The sequence below is a fragment of the Lagenorhynchus albirostris genome, chromosome 2 (genome assembly GCF_949774975.1).
Source record: "Lagenorhynchus albirostris chromosome 2, mLagAlb1.1, whole genome shotgun sequence".
Lineage (NCBI taxonomy): Eukaryota > Metazoa > Chordata > Mammalia > Artiodactyla > Delphinidae > Lagenorhynchus > Lagenorhynchus albirostris.
In genome coordinates, this window is record NC_083096.1 from 121,625,295 (window position 1) to 121,647,114 (window position 21,820).

The 21,820-nt window shown below is 39.5% G+C and overlaps 1 protein-coding gene across 1 annotated transcript in view; it reads left to right on the forward strand.

Annotated features, from left to right (window-relative positions):
* The window catches only part of ERICH3 (glutamate rich 3), a 118,555-nt gene extending 99,670 nt beyond the window's left edge, over positions 1–18,885 (forward strand). Inside the window, exons 14-16 of the mRNA XM_060141924.1 lie at positions 8,204–8,329; positions 13,823–16,088; positions 16,707–18,885. Coding sequence (XP_059997907.1) covers positions 8,204–8,329; positions 13,823–16,053 — 2,357 coding nt within the window. The 3' untranslated portion in view covers positions 16,054–16,088; positions 16,707–18,885. The remainder of the gene's footprint in view (positions 1–8,203; positions 8,330–13,822; positions 16,089–16,706) is intronic.
* Positions 18,886–21,820: the final 2,935 nt, after the last annotated feature.

The window sequence follows — 21,820 nt, forward strand, 5'->3', positions numbered from 1 at the left end:
TTCTTCTGATATAGAATTGCTCAAGATACTTAGCATTTTTTAAAAAAACATATTTATTGGCATATAATTGCTTTACAATGGTGTGTTAGTTTCTGCTGTATAACAAATTGAATCAGCTATTCATATACATATATCCCCATATCTCCTCCCTCTTGCGTCTCCCTCCCACCCCTCTAGGTGGACACAAAGCACTGAGGTGATCTCCCTGTGCTATGCAGCTGCTTCCCACTAGCAATATGTTTTACCTTTGGTAGTGTATATATGTTCACGTTACTCTCTCACTTCCTGCCATCTTACCATTCCCCCTCCCCATGTCCTGAAGTCCATTCTCTATGTTGGTGTCTTTATTCCTGTCCTGCCCCTAGGTTCTTCAGAACCATTTATTTTTTTTAGATTCCATATATATGTGTTAGCATATGGTATTGGTTTTTCTCTTTCTGACTTTCTTCACTCTGTATGACGATCTCTTGGTCCATCCACCTCACTACAAACAAATCAATTTTGTCTTTTTTATGGCTGAGTAATATTCCATTGTATATATGTGCCACATCTTCTTTATCCATTCATCTATCGATGGACACTTAGGTTGCTTCCATGTACTGGCTATTGTAAATAGAGCTGCAATAAACATTGTGGTACATGACTCTTTTTGAATTATGGTTTTCTCAGGGTATATGCCCAGTAGTGGGATTGCTCGGTTGTATGGTAGTTCAATTTTTAGTTTTTGAGGAACCTCCATACTGTTCTCCATACTGGCTGTATCAAGTTGCATTACCACAAACGGTGCAAGAGGGTTCCCTTTCTCCACACTCTCTCCAGCATTTACTGTTTGTACATTTTTTGATGATGGCCATTCTGACCAGTGTGAGGTGATACCTCATTGTAGTTTTGATTTGCATTTCTCTAATGATTAGTGATGTTGAGCATCCTTTCATGTGTTTGTTGGCAATCTCTATATCTTTGGAGAAATGTCTATTTAGGTCTTCTGCCCATTCTTGGATTGTGTTGTTTGATTTTTTGATATTGAGCTGCATGAGCTGCTTGTATATTTTGGAGATTAATCCTTTGTCAGTTGCTTTGTTTGCAAATATTTTCTCCCATTCTGAGGGTTTTCTGTTTGTCTTGTTTATGGTTTCCTTTGTTGTGCAAAAGCTTTTAAGTTTCATTAGGTCCCATTTGTTTATTTTTGTTTTTATTTCCATTTCTCTCAGAGGTGGGTCAAAAAGGATCTTGCTATGATTTATGTCATGGAGTGTTCTGCCTATGTTTTCCTCTAAGAGTTTTATAGTGTCTGGCCTTACATTTAGGTCTTTAATCCGTTTTGAGTTTATTTTTGTGTATGGTGTTTGTTAGGGAGTGTTCTAATTTCATTCTTTTACATGTAGCTGTCCAGTTTTCCCAGCACCACTTATTGAAGAGGCTGTCTTTTCTCCATTGTATATTATTGCCTCCTTTATCAAAGATAAGGTGACCATATGTGCATGGGTTTATCTCTGGGCTTTCTATCCTGTTCCAGTGATCTATATTTCTGTTTTTGTGCCAGCACCATACTGTCTTGATTACTGTAGCTTTGTAGTATAGTCTGGAGTCTGAGAGCCTGATTCCTCCAGCTCCATTTTTCTTTCTCAAGATTGCTTTGTCTATTCAGGGTCTTTTGTGTTTCCATGCAAATTGTGAAATTTTTTGTTCTAGTTCTGTGAAGAATGCCATTGGTAGTTTGATAGGCATTGCACTGAATCTGTAGATTGCTTTGGGTAGTATAGTCATTTTCACAGTGTTGATTCTTCCAATCCAAGAACATGGAATATCTCTGCATCTATTTGTATCATCTTTAATTTCTTTCATCATTGTCTTATAGTTTTCTCCATACAGGTCTTTTGTTTCCCTAGGTAGGTTTATTCCTAGATATTTTATTCTTTTTGTTGCAGGGGTAAATGGGACTGTTTCCTTAATTTATCTTTCAGATTTTTCATCATTAGTGTAGAGGAATGCATGAGAGTTCTGTGCATTAATTTTATAACCTGCTACTTTAACAAATTCATTGATTAGCTCTAGTAGTTTTCTGGTAGCATCTTTAGGATTCTCTATGTATAGTATCATGTCATCTGCAAACAGTGACAGCTTTACTTCTTCTTTTCTGATTTGGATTCCTTTTATTTCTTTTTCTTCTCTGATGGCTGTGGCTAAAACTTCCAAATCTATGTTGAATAATAGTGGTGAGAATGGACAGCCTTGTCTGGTTCCTGATCTTAGTGGACATGGTTTCAGTTTTTCACCATTGAGAATGATGTTGGCTGTGGGTTTGTCATATATGGCCTTTATTATATTGAGGTAAGTTCCCTCTATGCCTACTTTCTGCAGCGTTTTTATCATAAATGGGTGTTGAATTTTGTCAAAAGCTTTTCCTGCATCTATTGAGATGATTATATGTTTTTTCTCCTTCAATTTGTTAATATGGTTTATCACATTGATTGATTTGTTTATATTGAAGCATCCTTGCATTCCTGGGATAAACCCCACTGGATCATGGTGTATGATCCTTTTAATGTGCTGTTGGATTCTGTTTGCTAGTATTTTGTTAAGGATTTTTGCATATATGTTCATCAGTGATATTGGCCTGTAGTTTTCTTTTTTTGTGACATCTTTGTCTGGTTTTGGTATCAGGGTGATGGTGGGCTCATAGAATGAGTTTGGGAGTGTTCCTCCCTCTGCTATATTTTGGAAGAGTTTGAGAAGGATAGGTGTTAGCTCTTCTCTAAATTTTTGATAGAATTTGCCTGTGAAGCCATCTGGTCCTGGATTTTTGTTTGTTGGAAGATTTTAAATCACAGTTTCAATTTCAGTGCTTGTGATTGGTCTGTTTATATTTTCTATTTCTTCCTGGTTCAGTCTTGAAAGGTTGTGCTTTTCTAAGAATTTGTCCATTTCTTCCAGGTTGTCCATTTTATTGGCATATATTTGCTTGTAGAAATCTCTCATGATCCGTTGTATTTCTGCAGTGTCAGCTGTTACTTCTTCTTTTTCATTTCTAATTCTAATGATTTGAATCTTCTCCCTTTTTTTCTTGATGAGTCCAGCTAATGGTTTATCAATATTTTTTATCTTCTCAAGAACCAGCTGTTAGTTTTATTGATCTTTGCTATTGTTTCCTTTATTCCTTTTTCATTTATTTCTGATCTGATCTTTATGATTTCTTTCCGTCTGCTAACTTTGGGGGTTTTTGTTCTTCTTTCTCTAATTGCTCTAGGTGTAAGGTTAGTTTGTTTATTTGAGATGTTTTTTGTTTCTTAAGGTATGATTGTATTGTTATAAGCTTCCTTCTTAGAACTGCTTTTGCTGCATCCCATAGGTTTTGGGTCATCGTGTTTTCATTGTCATTTGTTTCTAGGTATTTTTTGATTTCCTCTTTGATTTATTCAGTGATCTGTTGGTTACTAAGTAGTGTGTTGTTTAGCTTCCATGTGTTTGTATTTCTTACAGATTATTTCCTGTAATTGATATCTAGTCTCATAGCGTTGTGGTCGGAAAAGATACTTGAAACAATTTAAATATTCTTAAATTTACCAAGGCTTGATTTGTGACCCAAGATATGATCTATCCTGGAGAATGTTCCATGAGCATTTGAGAAGAAAGTGTATCCTGTTGTTTTTAGATGGAATGTCCTATAAATATCAATTAAGGCCATCTTGTTTAATGTATCATTTAAAGCTTGTGTTTCCTTATTTATTTTCATTTTGGATGATCTGTCCATTGGTGAAAGTGGGGTGTTAAAGTCCCGTACTATGATTGTGTTACTGTCAGTTTCCCCTTTTATGGCTGTTAGCATTTGCCTTATGTATTGAGGTACACCTATGTTGGGTGCATAAATATTTACAATTGTTATATCTTCTTCTTGGATTGATCCCTTGATCATTCTGTAGTGTCCTTCTTTGTCTCTTGTAATAGTCTTTATTTTAAAGTCTCTTCTGTCTGATATGAGAATTGCTACTTCAGCTTTCTTTTGATTTCCATTTGCATGGAATATCTTTTTCTATCCCCTCACTTTCAGTCTGTATGTGTCCCTAGGTCTGAAGTGGGTCTCCTGTAGGCAGCCTATATATGGGCCTTGTTTTTGTGTCCATATAGCCAGTGTATGTCTTTTGGTTAGAGCATTTAATCCATTTACATTTAAGGTAATTATCGATATGTTTTTTCCTATTACCATTTTCTTAATTGTTTTGGGTTTGTCATTGTAAGTCTTTTCCTTCTCTTGTGTTTCCTGCCTAGAGAAGTTCCTTTCGCATTTGTTGTAGAGCTGGTTTGGTGGTTCTGAATTCTCTTACCTTTTGCTTATCTGTAAAGGTGCTCATTTCTCCATCGAATCTGAATGAGATCCTTGCTGGGTAATCTTGGTTGTCGGTTTTTCCCTTTCATCACTTTAAATATGTCCTGCCACTCCCTTTTGGCTTGCAGAGTTTCTTCCAAAAGATGGTTATGGAGATTTCCTTGTATGTTAATTGTTGCTTTTCCCTTGCTGCTTTTAATATTTTTTCTTTGTATTTAATTTTTGATAGTTTGATTAATGTGTGTCTTAGTGTGTTTCTCCTTGGATTTATCCTGTATGGGACTCTCTGCGCTTCCTGGAATTGATTGACTATTTCCTTACCCATATTAGAGAAGTTGTCAACTATAATCTCTTCAAATATTTTTTCAATCGCTTTTTTTTTCTATTCTTCTGGGACCCCTATAATTCAAATGTAGGTGCATTTAATGTTTCCCCAAAGGTCTCTGAGATTGTTCTCAATTCTTTTCATTCTTTTTTCTTTATTGTGCTGTGTGGTAGTTATTTCCACTATTTTATCTTCCACATCACTTATCCGTTCTTCTGCCTCAGTTATTCTTCTTAGCATGTTTTAAGATGGGAACAATTTGTGTAGTTTCAAAGCAAGCAGAGGAGAGGGAATGAATTTGGAAAGCTTGCCTACTAATATTGCAAACCATATCCTTGCTACCACTTTTCAATAACTAAATTATCAAATTTAGAAAGAATTGGTGGAAATTGAGAACTGTCAGCAATAGTACAGGGACATAAGGCCTCTCATCATTATAGGTGAAATTGTTAATTGATACCTCCTTTTTTGAAGTACAAAGAGAAACATATATCAAAAGCTTCTAAAAATTATCATGTTCTTTGACCCAGCAATTTCAGTTCCAACAATTTATCCTAAGGCAATAGTCAGAAATAATAAAATAATTATAAGTAGTATTTTAAGTAGCTTTTTAATCACAAAAATGGAAATAATTGAATATTTAACACTAGGCAGTTGGTTAGCCAAATTTTAGTAAAACCTTATTAGAATATTCTGTGCAGTTATTGAAGAATAGTTCTTATTTAATGATATGTGGATATAGTCACAATATATTGCTAAATGAATAAAATGAGATACAAAATGTCATCTAAGTAAGAGTAAAAAATACTTAGAAATCTGCCAAAATGTTAACTAGTATTTGTTTCTGAGTGGTGAAACTAGGATATTTTTGTTTTCCTCTCTGTACTTTTTATTGTTTCAAGCTTTAAGTAGTGAATATGTACTATTTTCATATTTTGGGGAAGTACAATGTTTATATTATTTTAAAATATGTTTGTTTTCATAATTAAAAAAGCTCACATTGGAATGCAATAATATTTTGGTATTTTAAAAACATCTTGAAATATCCTATATCATTTGAATGGAAAAAGTATTTTTCTGTGAAATTCTCTGTTTGAGCCTCTTCCATTTTGCTACAGATGCTGTGGGAACTGACAACTCTCTTTGCTTTAATGGTCATCTTTATAGCAAGGTGAAGGAGCGGAGCCTTGAGGGATGAAGGGCTAAATAGATAGAGGAAACAGGGTGATGTGTCACATTGCTGGTGTGGGAGTCTCAGCATGCATAGTCCTCCTTTACTGTAGGTGGAAAACAGTCAAAGTCAGACACTGGCCAAGGTCTTGCTTTTAAGTTTCAGTTTCAGAAGAACATCTGAGAAAAAGATGACCAAGTGGGGTCTTTTCTGATCTCACACCTAATAAATCCTTAATGCTCAGGCCAGTGTCCCATTCTTGCTGAATCTGAAGCAGGCAGCACCTAACTGTCCAGGCTCTCATCGACTTCCAAAGCCTAACCCTCCAGGGGCAAGCCAGCTGACATGGGCAAGTGGTGATTACAGTCCTGAGACAGAAGGATTACATGCTTCAGGCAATTCTGAGTGAGTTGTAATTTTCAGATTATGCTAGTATTGTTTGGCTTCTTAGAATAGTCTTTTGGTTCAATAGCTTCTAATTGTTTATTATTATTTTTGTAAACCATATTGAAAAAATTTTCAATTGATGTATAATTGACATACAGCATTATATTAATTTCAGGTGTACAACATAATGATTCAATATTTGTAAAATAAACCATATTTCTTTTTAGCCTGTGGACTACTTGGGGGAGAAACCTAGATGTCCTGTTGGCTCTGATGAAACAAAGCTTCAGTAATTGATACCAAATCAGGCTTCCTCTGACCCTCCTGCCTACCATTCTTGGGATTTCTATTGCTTAGTCAGCAAAGCAGATTTATACACAAAGACCTAAAACACTATTTATTTAAACTCTCTGGTTATACAGTGCTGTGGGTAAGATGATATTTAACTTATAGGTACTGTGTTATAAAGTTACTAAACTAAAGGTTGACTTGGTTTTAAAAAATCCAACTATAACCTAAGTTTCATGAGTTAATGTCATCTTTAAATTACTGTAAAAGACATTTTTTATTTGGTGTATTGGATGAATGAGGAAAACTGACGTTCAAAAAAATTTTTAAAGAGAATACATTGGAACTATGTGATGCACCTCTTTTCATTTCCATGTTTGTTATCTTAAGATTACTATAGTTAAGTCTTTCCATTTTTTCTCCAAAAGCCACATGAGGCAGATATTTCACTATTTGTTTCCAAACACAGAGGGATCAGTAAGTAACTAACTGCTCCTTAGCAATCCACCTTAAACTGAGCAAGGGTCCACATTCTAGTTGTGTTTTTTCTTGAAGTACAGTCTTTGGACCAAATTGCTCAGAATATCTGAGAGGAAAGAAAGCAAGAAAGGAAGAGAGAAGGTAGGTAGAGAAGGAAAGGGAGAGATAGAGAGCGAGGGAGGGAGGGAGGGGGGAAAGGGTATTTTGGAGAAACTGTGTTCTTATCTAGGAGGGCAAATCTAGGTCTAGTGTTATTTGAGTGAACTTTTGTTAACCAGGAGGTGGCATAATGAAAGATGTCAGGGATTTAGAGACACAGGTCATCAGATGATAGGCAAGGGATATAGACAGGGATGTGTCAGACACTAAAGACAAAGTTAATGGATATTAAAGTGTTGTCGAGAATTATCAGGTTGGGCGATAATACTTATAATAGACATGCTCATCATTTTATCATCTATTATTATTTATTAGGCGCTCAGGCACTTGCTAATAAGTGAAATATAAGCATGTTCTACAGGTATTATTTCATTTAACCCCCCCAATATAACCACTGAGTAGATATCTCTTTTTGACAGATGGGTAAACTGAGGCTTAGGCTTAGGCCAAAGAACGTACCCAAGCTGACACAGTTAGTATGGGACTTGAACTTCTTAGGTCTTTGTGTTCCTAAAGTTCAGTGCCAGTAATCAGCTGCAGATAACAGGAATCTCTACAACAGCTTTTACTGTCAAATTTATAGGAATCATGCAATAGCTTTTTTGCTCTGGTCACATGGAGTGAGTATTGGGGTCAAATCACTAAAATCTACTAATGGATGAAATGCTTATAGTATAGTCAGTTCTGGTAGTTTTAGAAATCTAATAGAACCGTGATGATTGGGATTATAAAAGCCATAACATGTTTCTAAAAAGCAAAAGGCAACTAAACTCCTTTCCAGTCATCTCATTGCATGTGTATTTGGCAAATCCATCACTGCTTCTGGCTGTTGCCTTGTTTTTTTTTAATGCAAGTATTTCTTTACATGGATTTCTTTACTTCATGATCTTCTATTGTGTTTTCTTTTTGAAATCATAGCTTGAACTCTGTTTAATCTTAATAAATGTTAAAAAGAGTCATATTTTAATGTGAATGCTTTTAAATTAATCCCACTTGCTGCTGTTCCACTTACAATGTTCCCATGACCTGTTTTAAACACCTTTTGATATTTTATATGGTCTCCAATCAGTTGGACAGGTAGTAGCTGAAGATGTGGGTCCCGGCTGCCACTGCCACTATGACTCTGAGTCTGGTGTTAGCAGTGCGGACAGAGGAGAGAAGCACTCAAGGAAGGTGGAGATTGACACAGATGCAGGTAAGGGCACATCATTACCTAGGAAAGACCGTCAGAAATCCTCTGCAAAAGACAGTGCTGTTTCCATCTTTCATCTTCCTATCCTTGTTTCCTCCTTCTACCACCTTTATTTTCTTTTCAACTAGTGAATATGATGGCAGGAGGTGGAGGCATTAAGGGGAGCTTTGGAGCTGACAGCAGATATGAAAGTTATCATTCTTTTTTGAATACAGTGGTGCTTAGAATTTTTTAAAAAAGGACTTCAGATAATGAAAAATACTGGTAGGGATTTTCAGACCAGTCTTATTTCTTAGCCTGCCTCCCAGTTAGCTGACCAGGTAGGTGGAAATACCTAACTGACCCACTGGAGACATGAAGAGCCCAGGCACATTTCATGAGGATTTACTTGAACTCCTTATTTTTTAAAATTCAGGAAGTATTCACTGCCATCAGCAAATGACCTGGCTCTTGGTGATGAGTATTCCAGCTGCAAGAGTGCACATTAGAGTGATTCAACAGACCATGACTCATGCATATCTGGTCAAACAGCCTGTGCCCTTGAAATCAGGTTTCCCTATATTTAGTGGATGAATTTTAAAAAACACCCTGATTTGAATACACGTATGTGTGTGTGGCAGTTGGCAAGGGGAGGGTGATTCATTTTATTCCTCATATGGTCACAGTACCCCCACCTCCAATTTTTAATAACAGGCATCAAGTGCTGGGAGGTATATGAGATTTCACTCTATTATCAAGTAAACAAGTTAGCCAGCCACAGTTACATCAGAAGACACAAAACTCCTCGGTCAGAGAAAAAGGACTTTATTACTCACAATAAATAGAAACAGCCAGACGATTTGCACTTGTGCTGGTTCCCTGAGCTCCCGTTTCCCCGGAGCAATGTGGAGAGGACCAGGTGACACTTGAACTTGCAGTGGGCTGAGTTACAGAAGGACACTGAGCTTCGAGAATCCAAATCTTTCGTAGTGGGCGTTCAACCAGAGGAGTTCTAGTGTACCTCCCCAAACTTCTGCAAGGCAGGTAGAGTAGTTGTTGTCTATTAAATCCAATTCAAGCAAGAAAATATCATACATTGTACGCAGTGGGAGGGGAGTGTGTAAGGAAGGTTTGTTAGGGCTTCCTAACTAGGCACTGTGCTAAGCATTTTATGGTTTACTCTCACAAGGATTCTGTGAGTCAAGTGTTGCTATTCCCGTTATATGGATAAGAGAATGAAGGCTTAGAGAAGTGTTATTTCCCAAGTTCGTACAACTACGTGGCAGAGCTGGCATTCTCACCCAGGTCTGCCTGACTCCCAAGTACACACTCAGCCACTAAATCAGATTCCCCTTGTTTGTGAACATTGCTCACTTTCTTATATTCGTTATTTTTTTCCCCCAAAAGCCCATGAGGTTGCTATCAAGAACACGTCATATTTTTGTACTGATATTTCTTAGAAGGGCTTCAGTTACTCTTTCTCCCTTGCTTCAGAAATGTCATGTCTGACTCCCCTGTGTGTGTGTGTGTGTGTGTGTGTGTGTGTGTGCATGTAATAGCTCAGCTGGATGCCATTAGCACTGTCTATCCTAGAATTTAGGCATAGTATATTATTACATGGTGGCTAGTCAATTTTATTACCCTGTATTTCTGAATGTTCTTTAATTCCATAAATTTAGAGGCCAGCTTAGCAAAACAGAGGACTTTCTTTAAATATTTTTCATAACTGACTTTATTTTTAGACATCTTTATTGGAGTATAATTGCTGTACAATGGTGCGTTAGTTTCTGCTGTATAACAGAGTGAATCAGCTATACGTATACATATATCTTCATATCCCCTCCCTCTTGTGTCTCCCTCACACCCTCCCCATCCCACCCCTCTAGGTGACACAAAGCACCGAGCTGATCTCCCTGTGCTATGCCGCTACTTCCCACTAGCTATCTATTTTACATTTGGTAGTGTATATATGTCAATGCCACTTTCTCACTTCATCCCAGCTTACCCTTCCCCCTCCCCGTGTCCTCAAGTCCATTCTCTATGACTGCGTCTTTATTCCTGTCCTGCTCCTAGGTTCTTCAGAACCATTTTTTAAAATTATTTTTTAAATTCCATATATATGTGTTAGCATATGGTATTTGTTTTTCTCTTTCTGACTTACTTCACTCTGTATGACAGACTCTAGGTCCGTCCACCTCACTACAAATAATTTCGTTTCTTTTTATGGCTAATATTCCATTGTATATATGTGCCACATCTTCTTTATGCATTCATCTGTTGATGGACAGTTAGGTTGCTTCCATGTACCGGCTATTGTAAATAGAGCTACAGTGAACATTGTGGTACATGACTCTTTTTGAATTATGGTTTTCTCAGGGTATATGCCCAGTAGTGGGATTGCTCGGTTGTATGGTAGTTCAATTTTTAGTTTTTTGAGGAACCTCCATACTGGCTGTATCAAGTTACATTACCACCAACAGTGCAAGAGTGTTCCCTTTTCTCCACACTGTCTCCAGCATTTACTGTTTGCAGATATTTTGATGATGGCCATTCTAACTGGTGTGAGGTGATACCTCATTGTAGTTTTGATTTGCATTTCTCTAATGATTAGTGATGTTGAGCTTTCGTTCATGTGTTTGTTGGTGATCTGTATATCTTCGTTGGAGAAATCTCTATTTAGGTCTTCTGCCCATTTTTGGATTGGGTTGTTTTTTTTTGTGATATTGAGCTCCATGAGCTGCTTGTAAATTTCGGAGATTAATCCTTTGTCAGTTGCTTTGTTTGCAAATATTTTCTCTCATTCTGAGGGTCGTATTTTCAGCTTGTTTATGGTTTCCTTTGCTGTGCAAAAGCTTTTAAGTTTCATTAGGTCCCATTTGTTTATTTTTGTTTTTATTTCCATTTCTCTACGAGGTGAGTCAAAAAGGATCTTGCTGTGATTTATGTCATAGAGTGTTCTTCCTATGTTTTCCTCTAAGAGTTTTATACTGTCTGGCCTTACATTTAGGTCTTTAATCCATTTTGAGTTTATTTTTGTGTATGGTGTTAGGGAGTGTTCAAATTCCATTCTTTTCCATGTAGCTGTCCAGTTTTCCCAGCACCACTTATTGAAGAGGCTGTCTTTTCTCCATTGTATATTCTTGCCTTGTTTATCAAAGATAAGGTGACCATATGTGCCTGGGTTTATCTCTGGGCTTTCTATCCTGTTCCATTGATCTATATTTCTGTTTTTGTGCCAGTACCATACTGTCTTGATTACTGTAGCTTTTTTGTGTGTGTGTGTTACGCGGGCCTCTCACTGTTGTGGCCTCTCCCATTGCGGAGCACAGGCTCCGGACGCGCAGGCTCAGCGGCCATGGCTCACGGGCCCAGCTGCTCTGCGGCACGTGGGATCCTCCCGGACCGGGGCACGAGCCGTGTCCCCTGCATCGGCAGGCAGACTCTCAACCACTGCGCCACCAGGGAAGCCCGATTACTGTAGCTTTGTAGTATAGTCTGAAGTCAGGGAGTCTGATTCCTCTGACAACTTTTTAATATACTTTCATGCAGGAATTCGAATAACAACACATATACTACTAAAGGGACTTGATACATTGTTGTTCCAAATGATGGTTTTCATTTGTTTTGAATCCAGTAATAATCTGTAACAAAATAAAACAAACTGTATTCTTTCAAGTGAATTGGCTCCATGTTCTCTGAGTGAGCATTTGGTTCTATATTTAGTAAATAACTGCTGTGGTATGCTGAGGACCCCCTATAAAACTCAACACCATCCCTGCTGATAGACTTGAAGTTTCTATGTTACTCATTTGAATAAAGTTACCTTCCAAATACATTTTATTATTATTATTTTTTTTTTTGGCCAAACGCGGGCCTCTCGCTGTTGTGGCCTCTCCCGTTGTGGAGCACAGGCTCCGGACGCACAGGCTCAGCGGCCATGGCTCATGGGCCCAGCCGCTCCGCAGCATGTGAGATTTTCCTGGACTGGGGCACGAACCCATGTCCTCTGCATCAGCAGGTGGACTCTCAACCACTGTACCACCAGGGAAGCCCCCAAATGCATTTTTAAGGGAAATGTAGTATGTGCTGTTATTGTCTTACTTCAAAATGTTTTATTTTAATAGCTGGCAAGAGGCCAAGGGAAAGCAAAAAGGACAGCCAGGTGTGGTGTCAGGAGAGGAACTGAAGTTATAAGACATTCCCAGATGGGGTATCAGAATAGGGACGAAGTGAGTAAGATTAGGGCTTTTTGTTTCTGGGAGATTGTTGGTGATGGGGTGAGGATGAGATGGCTAGACAAAAGGGCAAGCAAGAGAAAAAAATGTGAGGAAGACACACTTGCCTACTTTATAAATTTATATAATTTGGAGGTTGACACCCTGGTTTTATAACTTATTTTATAGCACCTAGTCCAGTGTGTTTTACAAATGAAAAAAATTAGATTGATAGAAAACATTGAGGTGACCATTTTAGAAGCTATCTCCCTAAGTATTATTCTACAATTGGAAAATTTAAATGCTTTGGGTATTTGGCCTGAAATTCCTTTATTTATTTTGCATGGATCATTGCAACAGAAATACATGTATTTGCTAAATAATAAGAAATCTATTCGAAGCCTTCTAAGAAACATATTGAACTTGTATTTATTGAAGTATGAAAGCTAGAACACCCAGATTTGCAGGAAATTATGGATGAGAACTTATGAAATACTTCAAGTAGGTTATTTATATTGAAAATTGTCCCAGACTAAAAAGTCCTGTCTTGCTCTGTGATCCTGTTTTGCCAAAGGCAAATCAGTTTCTGAATGTAGATGGGAGGTGTTCTGACCTATAATACAAATTTGTGTATTTAGTAAAAAGTCTTACCTTGAACTACAAAGTTATTTGATGACTATATCTAGATATAGTAGCTTTAATGGGAGTAATGTGTGGGATAATGAATGATCAGCTCACATTGTATTATGATTCTGTTGCTAAATGCCCATATGAGTACAAGAAACATAAGCTAACAGACATATTATGGTGCTATAGGGAACAATGATTCTTAAGATTAACGTGCTGTAGGGAACAATGATTCTTAAGATTAAGTCCTCACTATTTTCCTTGTTGCATAATTTTTTCTGCAAGTCATAATATTTCAAATGAAAGTGGGATATGTGTGTGTGTGTGTGTGTGTGTGTGTATGTGTGTGTGTGTGTGACAGAGAGAGAGAAAGAGAGAGATTTTATTATTTTAAGACATGGACTTTTTGTTTTCAACATTTCTGATGTTCAATTTTCCTTTAATACCAATGTGCCCATTAAATTTGATACCATTTCTTTTCATCACGAAAAGCCATTGTTAAATCATGGTACATGTTATAGTCAATGGCATCCTAGAACCAAGAAAATGTTGTATAGATAATATAAGTAGCCCCTTGATATTGTATATAAATATCTCTTATATATCTAAGACTTTTTGTAATGTCTCCTCCCTGCACTTTGATTAAAGTAACCTTATTTCTAACCTTATTTTATAGCACTGAATAGGAATTTAGCGGTGGAGGAAAGGGCAGCACTCAGCTCAAACAAGGAATCCAAGCAAGTTGCATCAGAAGAGCATACACTGGAGAAGAAAGAAGCAGTGGAGGAAGATGGAGGTCCCCAACACAGGGATGCTGACACAGAAGAAAAAGGGGATGCAGCACCGTGGGGAAAAGCAGGGGTTAATGAGGTTCCCTTGGGGCAGTGGAAGCCAACAGTAGAGCAGCCGGCATTAGTAGGACAGTTTACAGAGGAAAGAACGATCCCTCAGGGCGTAGTAAGTGGGGCAGAGGCAGAAGCAGAAGGGGATAGAAGGCAACAAAAGGAGGGGTTAGACCCCAGAGGACAAGAAGCAGCAAGAGATTCTGGAGGTCTGAATGAAGGGGAGGCTTCTGAGGAGCAGGCCTTGAAGCAAACGGTGCTGGAGACGGAGACGGCAGCTTCTGACGGGGAGCAGGGTGAGGAGAAGGCGGTGCTTACAAGCCAGGCAGCAGCCCTGAGAGAGGCAGCGAGGCCGGAGCAGGGAGAGTCTGAGGGAGCGGCTGTGAGCGAGGCCGGGTCTGCAAAGCCAGGTGTGGAGGACAGTGAGGGGGAAGCATCCACAGACCTAGAGGACGTGGGACCCGGAGAAGCTACACCCGAGAAAGTAGAGGAGGCCATCCTGTGGGGAGAGGCACCAGCCAAGGAGAGGGGGGCAGTTCTGGGAAGGGAAACACCCTTGAGCTCCTGGACTTCTGTGAAGGCCCAGGCAACTCGGACGGGGGTTTTGGAGGACAGCCTTGAAGAACTTCGTAAGGGCCCTGTGGAAAGGGAGGAGGTTGAGATAGAGTCAGAGTCTAAGAAGGAAGATGAGAGGAAAGAAATGTCACCTGAGGAGTCAGGTGCAGCGTGCGAGAGAAGGAAAGCTGAGAGGCCAAAGACACCTCTGGGGGAAACCAAATCTGAGAGGGAAGCGGTGGCAAGGACAAAGGCGCCTCAGGATGAAGACACTTTAGAAGAAGAGCAAAAGTTGAAAGAGGAAGAGGGGGAACCCATGAAGGAAGTAAGACCCAAGGAAGAGACACAAGCCCCCCAAAATGACATGGGGCATGGGGCTGAGGAGGAAGCAGCCGTGTGGGCATCTGAACTGACTGAAGACGCAGGGCCGCAAGGAGAGGATTCACTGACCATGTCTGAAGCATCCCCTGGATTTGAAAAGTCCCTGGAAAACATAACGGTTTGGGGGAAAGAAGGAGGAGAAAGACCAAGAGAAGCTGGAGACACAGGGCGCAGAGGCAGAGCAGGGCTGCGCCTCGGGGAGAACGTGGGCCCCGCAGAGCAGGACGAGGGCGCGAGCCCTGCAGGAGGGGGGATGTCAGGAGCCCCTGAAAGCGAGCTCTCAGGGCAGGCACAGACACCCGGGGCTGCCGGCGAGGCCCGGGAGTGTGCAGCCAAACATCAAGACAGCCTGATGAGCTGGGAGGGGAGGGATAAAGAAGGGCCTTTACAGGGGCCACAGGGAGCGGCTGTCCCAGCCAGGACACAAGAAGGTGTTCCCGAGGGAGAATCCACCATGGCAGGAAAGTTGAGTGAAGAAGTGATGGGTGAGGACCCAGAGGAGGTGGCTTTTGAAGAGCCCACTCTGGGGATCGGGCTGATGAAGAACGGGGACACCGAGGGGGACAGGGGCTCGCGGGGCGTGGTTGTAGCTGAGGAAGGTCGCCACCAAGGAGGAGGAGAGACAGGACCAGCCGCAGAGCGGGAGGCGTTGGCAGGTTCGAAGACAGCTGGGGGGCAAACAGAAGCGCATGAAGCCTTCTCCTTCTCAGATGCGGCTGGGGAGGAAAGCTGTCACAGAGTGGATGAGACACTCGGAGAAACGGCAGCTGCACACAAGGTGGCTGTAGAGGAAACAGTGCTGAGCAGGGAGGAGGCGACAGTGACTTGGGAGACGGAGGCTGAGGTCGAGGCTCCAGGGCAACCTTCTGACCTGGAAGGGAGGGCCCCACCTCCAGGGCCGGCTCGGGAGGGAGGGGAAGCTAAACCCACACAGGAGGCGGAGTCCGTGTGGAGTCCGGGGCAGCTGAAGAATTCAGATTGGGATTTTCCCAAGACAGAGGGTCAGAGCCCAGGAGAGAGAGTGCACGGGACGCAGGAACACTCACTGGAAAGCCCAATTGCACTGGGGCCCAAGAGAAGCGAGAGCATGCAGTGCACAGAGGAAGTGAAGACCCAGAGGTTCTGCTGAACCCCAGGAAGGCCTAAGAGACTTTGCAGCTGATGGTGAGTTTAAGCCTGCCCTGTCTGCAGGATTAAATAGATCCCCCCTTTGGGTTGGCTCATCCCTTTCTCAGTGTCTGCACACACACACCCTTCAACTCTGGGCTGCTGAGCCCCAAGCCCATCAGCACAGGGGGCTGGGTGAGACGGACAGGGACCAGTTTCTGTTCCCTTCACAGCTCTAAGTCACAGCCCCCGTCTCGGCAAGCACAGCTCTAGGAAGCAGTGAGATCCTCCTTGCCTCCATTACAGGGCCCCAGAGATGTGTGCAGAGGAGAGAGTGTGCCACAAGGACAGGTCACAGGAGGAAAGGCTTAAACTCTGTTCCAGAATTAATTTCCCTTTGTGATTGTCCGCCTTTAAATGGGTTCTGTGTCTCCATTCTGCACTTTTGTGCAGTTTAATAAATATATATAGCATATATCTGCAACATATATAAAATATTTAAAATGTGTTAAAATATATGTATATATGTAAAATATTGAAGACTAAAGACCAAAATTATTTCCAACATTTCCTCGTGTTCCTGCTATTTCCCTGATGCCCTCGTATCCTTAGTGCCTGGTTTCTACTATCCTGAGTGATTATATTCATAGTCCTATCCTTTTTGTTATTTTTCAGGATATTTTCAAGATGTCTTCTGGAAGACTTAGAGTGGAGAAGGATCACCTGAGCATCTCACCAGGAACTTAGATTTTTTTTTAACATCTTTATTGGAGTATAATTGCTTTACAATGGTGTGTTAGTTTCTGCTTTATAACAAAGTGAATCAGCTAACGAGGACTTTAGATTTTCTCTTTTTTTTTTTTTTTTTTTAAATCCCTGTGCTTGTCTGAGCAGTTCCCAGTCTGCCAATGCTGGTCTGTAGCACCTCAAGTACCTTGAGAAGAGCTGCTCAGACGCTCCCTAGGGTGCTGGTTCCTAATGGAGGAGGCTGATATCTAAGTCTACATAGTTAACATGTCTATATTCAAATCAAATTGATAGTTTTCAAATGTTTGACTTTTACCAAAGATTACCTGAAAGTCCCAGTCCTGATGCCTGGGGTTTGTTTAAATTCCTTTTAATTTATAATCACACATTAGTCCCAGTTTCACACATGAGCGTTTTATTTACAATCTGTGGCTTTGCCTGTAAAAATGAGCTCTAAACGTCCTTCCCGGTATACTCAGTGGTAAAGATTGCTCCAGACCTGTAAGTCCTTCTAGAAAAGGATTCCATGGCATATCTATTCACTTACACTTAGAAATAATCACGCTTTCTATTTATGCCAGATGAGTAATTTTAAGTGTAAATCTTGTTTCAAATTGCCCTTTGTTTTTGCGTGTTTCTGTAGTGTTGCTTTAGAGGTAGACAGGTAAATGCTTGTGGCATTTCACTCCTGGGGGCCTTATTTATAGGGCCACTCAATTTAAATCAATGTAGTAAATAATTTAGCTACGTAAAATGAGTAACAACTACTATAGCAGGTAAACATTGCACATCAGTCCATACAGCAACATTCTAGACTCTAGACTCCGGTTGGTGTCACTCAACTTGGATTAAATTAGCATGCTGCTCACCTTCCCAAGTTCTGTTATTTCAAACCTGTGAACTAACCCTGCAGTGCATTGCAAATCCATGGTCACAACTTCTTCCTAAATTACCCCTGCCCCCATATCACTAGGAATAGTTGTGTATCAGTGTGCCCCTTGGGGATTTTGATTTCCTTGTGATATCTTTCTTTGTTCATATGCCAGTGCCCCAAAGGGCACATATGTTTGGCCATCTTTTCATTATGTGAGGAGGTGAAAGAAAACATCCTAAAGCAGTGATTCTCCAGTTATGCTACACATTAGACTTTCATGGGGTACTTTCATGAATGATTCAATCCCTGGCCCTACCCCAGAGGTTCAGATCGAATTAGTTTTAGATGGGTGTAGGCATCAGTTTTTTGTTTTTTAATTCTTCAGTTGGTTTTACTACGTAGGCAAAATTGAGTACTGCTGCCCTAATCATTATACAATCCATACTGGCTGCCCTGTGTCCCTAAGGACCAGGCATATTATCTTTATTTTTTTTTTTATCTTTATAGATGTGTTTCATTTTAATAAAGGAGTCATTCAGTGATCAAAGGTATAATGGACCAGTGGTTCTCACAATGTGGTCCCTTGATCAGGATATCAGCATCACCCAGAACTGTTCCAAACACAAATTCCTGCCTTCATCTCATACCCATTAAATTGGAAACCCAGTGGGTGGGGCAGAGCAATTGGTGTTCTAACAAGCCCTCTGGGTAATTCTCATGTACCCTCTAGTCTGAAAACTGCTGTCACAGACTATTGATTGTTTTGAGGATTGGTCTCAGTTGGAAAATGGATTGCAGAAGCATTGTGTACTTTGTCTCTCTGTCTCTCTTTTACCATCTGTCTCTCTTCTCTCTTTTGCTTTTTTCTCTAAGCAATGGTACTCACTTATAAAAGTGATGACCTCAACTTTAAACTCATTTTTATTGGGCATGTAATGATATATATGTGAAGTCCTTCAGACCCATCCCCTACTGGGGACGAGCACCACTCATGGCACATCACAGATCTCCATTGTCTTACATTTTATGAGTGGATTTCATCTACATTATATCCAATTTCATTTATTACTGAGCTGTATTACTGTGGTGTTCTACAGTATTTTTTCGCTGATCTCAACCTCATTGCTACAGAGCACTTTGAATACATAGCACCTTATGGGAAAGATTGTAAACTTGTTAATTCCATTGAAGAATGAGTTTTGTACAATGTGCTAAATGGAAATTGCATTGGATTATTTTTGTATTTAACACATTCCATCAAAACTTTCTGTAAAATTATACTACAGTCTGCATGTGGGTTTGACTGTGAAATTCAGTGTTGTGATATTTCGATGAAGTGAATTCTTTCTCTGCAAATACTATATTGATAAAATTATTTTATGTTTGAACTGATTATTTATCTTAGTTTCGTTATTAAAAGCATAAATAAACCATATGTTTACAGAGAAGACATGAATGGTCCTTTATAAATAAGACCAGACTTTTAAAATCTTCTTTGTTCTTTTCCTTACAAAATTTAAACTCCATAGAGTAGAGCAGAGAGAATTATTTTCATTGGACTGTACTTTTTGAATATATGTGTTTATACTGACTGCGTTCATATATGTCTTTTACATATACGGAATAATAGCAGAGAGGAAAATTGTTATCATTATTTCATAGATAAGTAAATAGAAGCTCAGTTAAGTGACTTGTCTAAAATCATGGTCAATCTCATGTGTTCTCACTCCAAACTCCGACTTTTTTAATCACATACACTTCCTTCTAGGAAGAGGAATATTAAATAGGTACTAAGATGCTAAATGTGAATCTCTACATATTTTTGTTTACTTGTAGAAGTAAAAATCAAATCTCATGCATATGTCTTTTATCAGTAAGAAAAGGGTTATAGTTCCAGTCATTATTGATCAAAGAATATGATAGATTATTTAAATAATTCAAGAGAGAAATAGACAACCAAAGTAAAGATAGACAGAATGAGGTTATTTGAATTTCTTGAGTTAAGCCTTTTCTATGGCTTTGTAAAGTCTTGTGTTGTAACTTTAAATTATAGTTGAGTAGTTTAAAAATTCTAAGATCAATAATTTTGCCACAGTGATTGCCATTGGAGATCATTATTTGAGAAAAGAAAAGAAGGCTGTAAAAAGATTCATCTAGCATGTGAAGTATTCCAACAGCTTCAAGGACTGTGGCCCTTGAGAGACCACTTCTGACCTTGGGTAATATTTTCTTCTAGTCTCCTATACCACCTGTGTCATTTGAAAGATATTCCCAGTTATCGTGGCCAGCAGCAAGAGGTACAAAGAACAGGGAATAAATACAGCTGGGATTGTTTAAAAGTTGCTCTCAAATTCACTCATTTTTCCCTCTTTATTATGTTTTCTCCTTCCCTCTAATATCATGCCCTGTGACAGGAAAACCATGCTCTTTAAAATAACAGAAAACATAAACTCTACAATAAAATGCTGGATGTTTGAGAATGCACATTCCCTTTGAAATTCCTATCAGAAGTCTCAGACTGTTTAATAATCTTTGCAAACTTATAATATTTTGGAGTGATGCAAACCCCGTTTTTTACTAGGGAAAATGAGGTACACAGAGATACCTGAAACAGATAAGCTGATACCAAAGAATATATAAGAACTAGCTCTCTGTCTCCTTTGTCAAATGTTTTCTGGTCCTATTAAATATCTGCTTATGATTAAAGGGCATAGAAAGGGCAAAATTATAGGAGAAGTCTCACACTTGTTCAGGAGCTTGGTATGAATGTGACACGGAGACCCTCAAGCTGGTGTGGGTGTACCTCTGAGGGGAGATGAAGCTTTTCAAGGGATTCACTGCTAAGGCTACTTTGTAGACGTCAACCTCCATAAAATGAACCTGTCTGCGAGCTAGCCTGCAGTCAAGACTAATCTCGCTTTTGCCAATCTCCCATTCTCTCTTCATAATAGAGACCAACTCTTCATCCATTTACCAATTTTACTATGTTGTCTCTGGGATGACACAAATGACAAAGGAACAATTTGAAATATGGTGCAGATATTGAGAAAGAGAATGACCTTAATGGCTGGTTAATAAATCCTTCTGCAAGTCAAGGGGTTTTCAATTCTTTGTTTTCAAGAGCATTAAATTAGGACCTAATTGACTTGTCAGCTGATAAGCCACTTAAATCATTTTTGGTATTTCATCAGTCCGTGATTTTTGCAGTACACACAGTCAAAACTACTCAATCCTGACATTTCAGGGCAAAAGCAGCCATAGACAATACTTAAACAAATGGGTGTGTAAACTTTATTTACAAAGAAAGGTGGACTGCCAAATTTTGCCCGAGGACTGTAATTTGTTAACCTGTGCTTTTGAAAAGCAATCAGCTTCTATAACCAAGGAGACTAATCCTCACCGTTTCATATGCCACAGACATTTCAGTTTTCAAAAATGTGCCTTAGTCACAAAAGTTTGGAAACAACTGGCACAAAGGAACTAATTGCCCTTTCACTCCTCGGTGGAGTAAGAATGATTTATTACAACCTTCCTCTCTTTTTAAGACTATTATTAAAAAGCTTCACTTTAGCCAGGTTTTCAATCTCTCCTTCCACACCGTCACCATCTTCTCCAGTCCATCTGTTAGAATGCAAGTGTGAGATGTTGTGAGGAAGGGAAAAGGAACTGTAGAGTTGTGACAATTACATTTCCTGTAACACAGGCTGACTTGTTGTGCAATAGAATGTCAGCTCCATGAGAGAAGAGACATGGTCTGCTCTGGTCCATGTTCAATTCCCTGTGTCAAGAACAGTGGCTGGACATGGCACGCACTCAATAAATATCTGGTAAAAGGATGACAACTAAAATGCAGAGGTAATTCTGTTACACGTTCTAGAAGTTTTTAAGCCTAAATTTAATGGATGTTGATAGGATGCAGGGAATATCTGAATTTGTGGACTGAAGAGAAAATGGTCATTATTTTCATAAAACATTAGAGGTAATAGGGCCCCTGGAGATCAAAAGTTCCACGAGCACCTCTGTAGGTATCAGATTGAGAAAGCAGAGACCCGGCGGGTCTGAGGAATAGGCTACACACTGGTGAGGGACAAAACAGGATTGCAACTCCTATCTCTAGTCTAGAGCTTCTTTCACTTCACAATGCTGCTCCTCGTTAGTGAGATTTTCT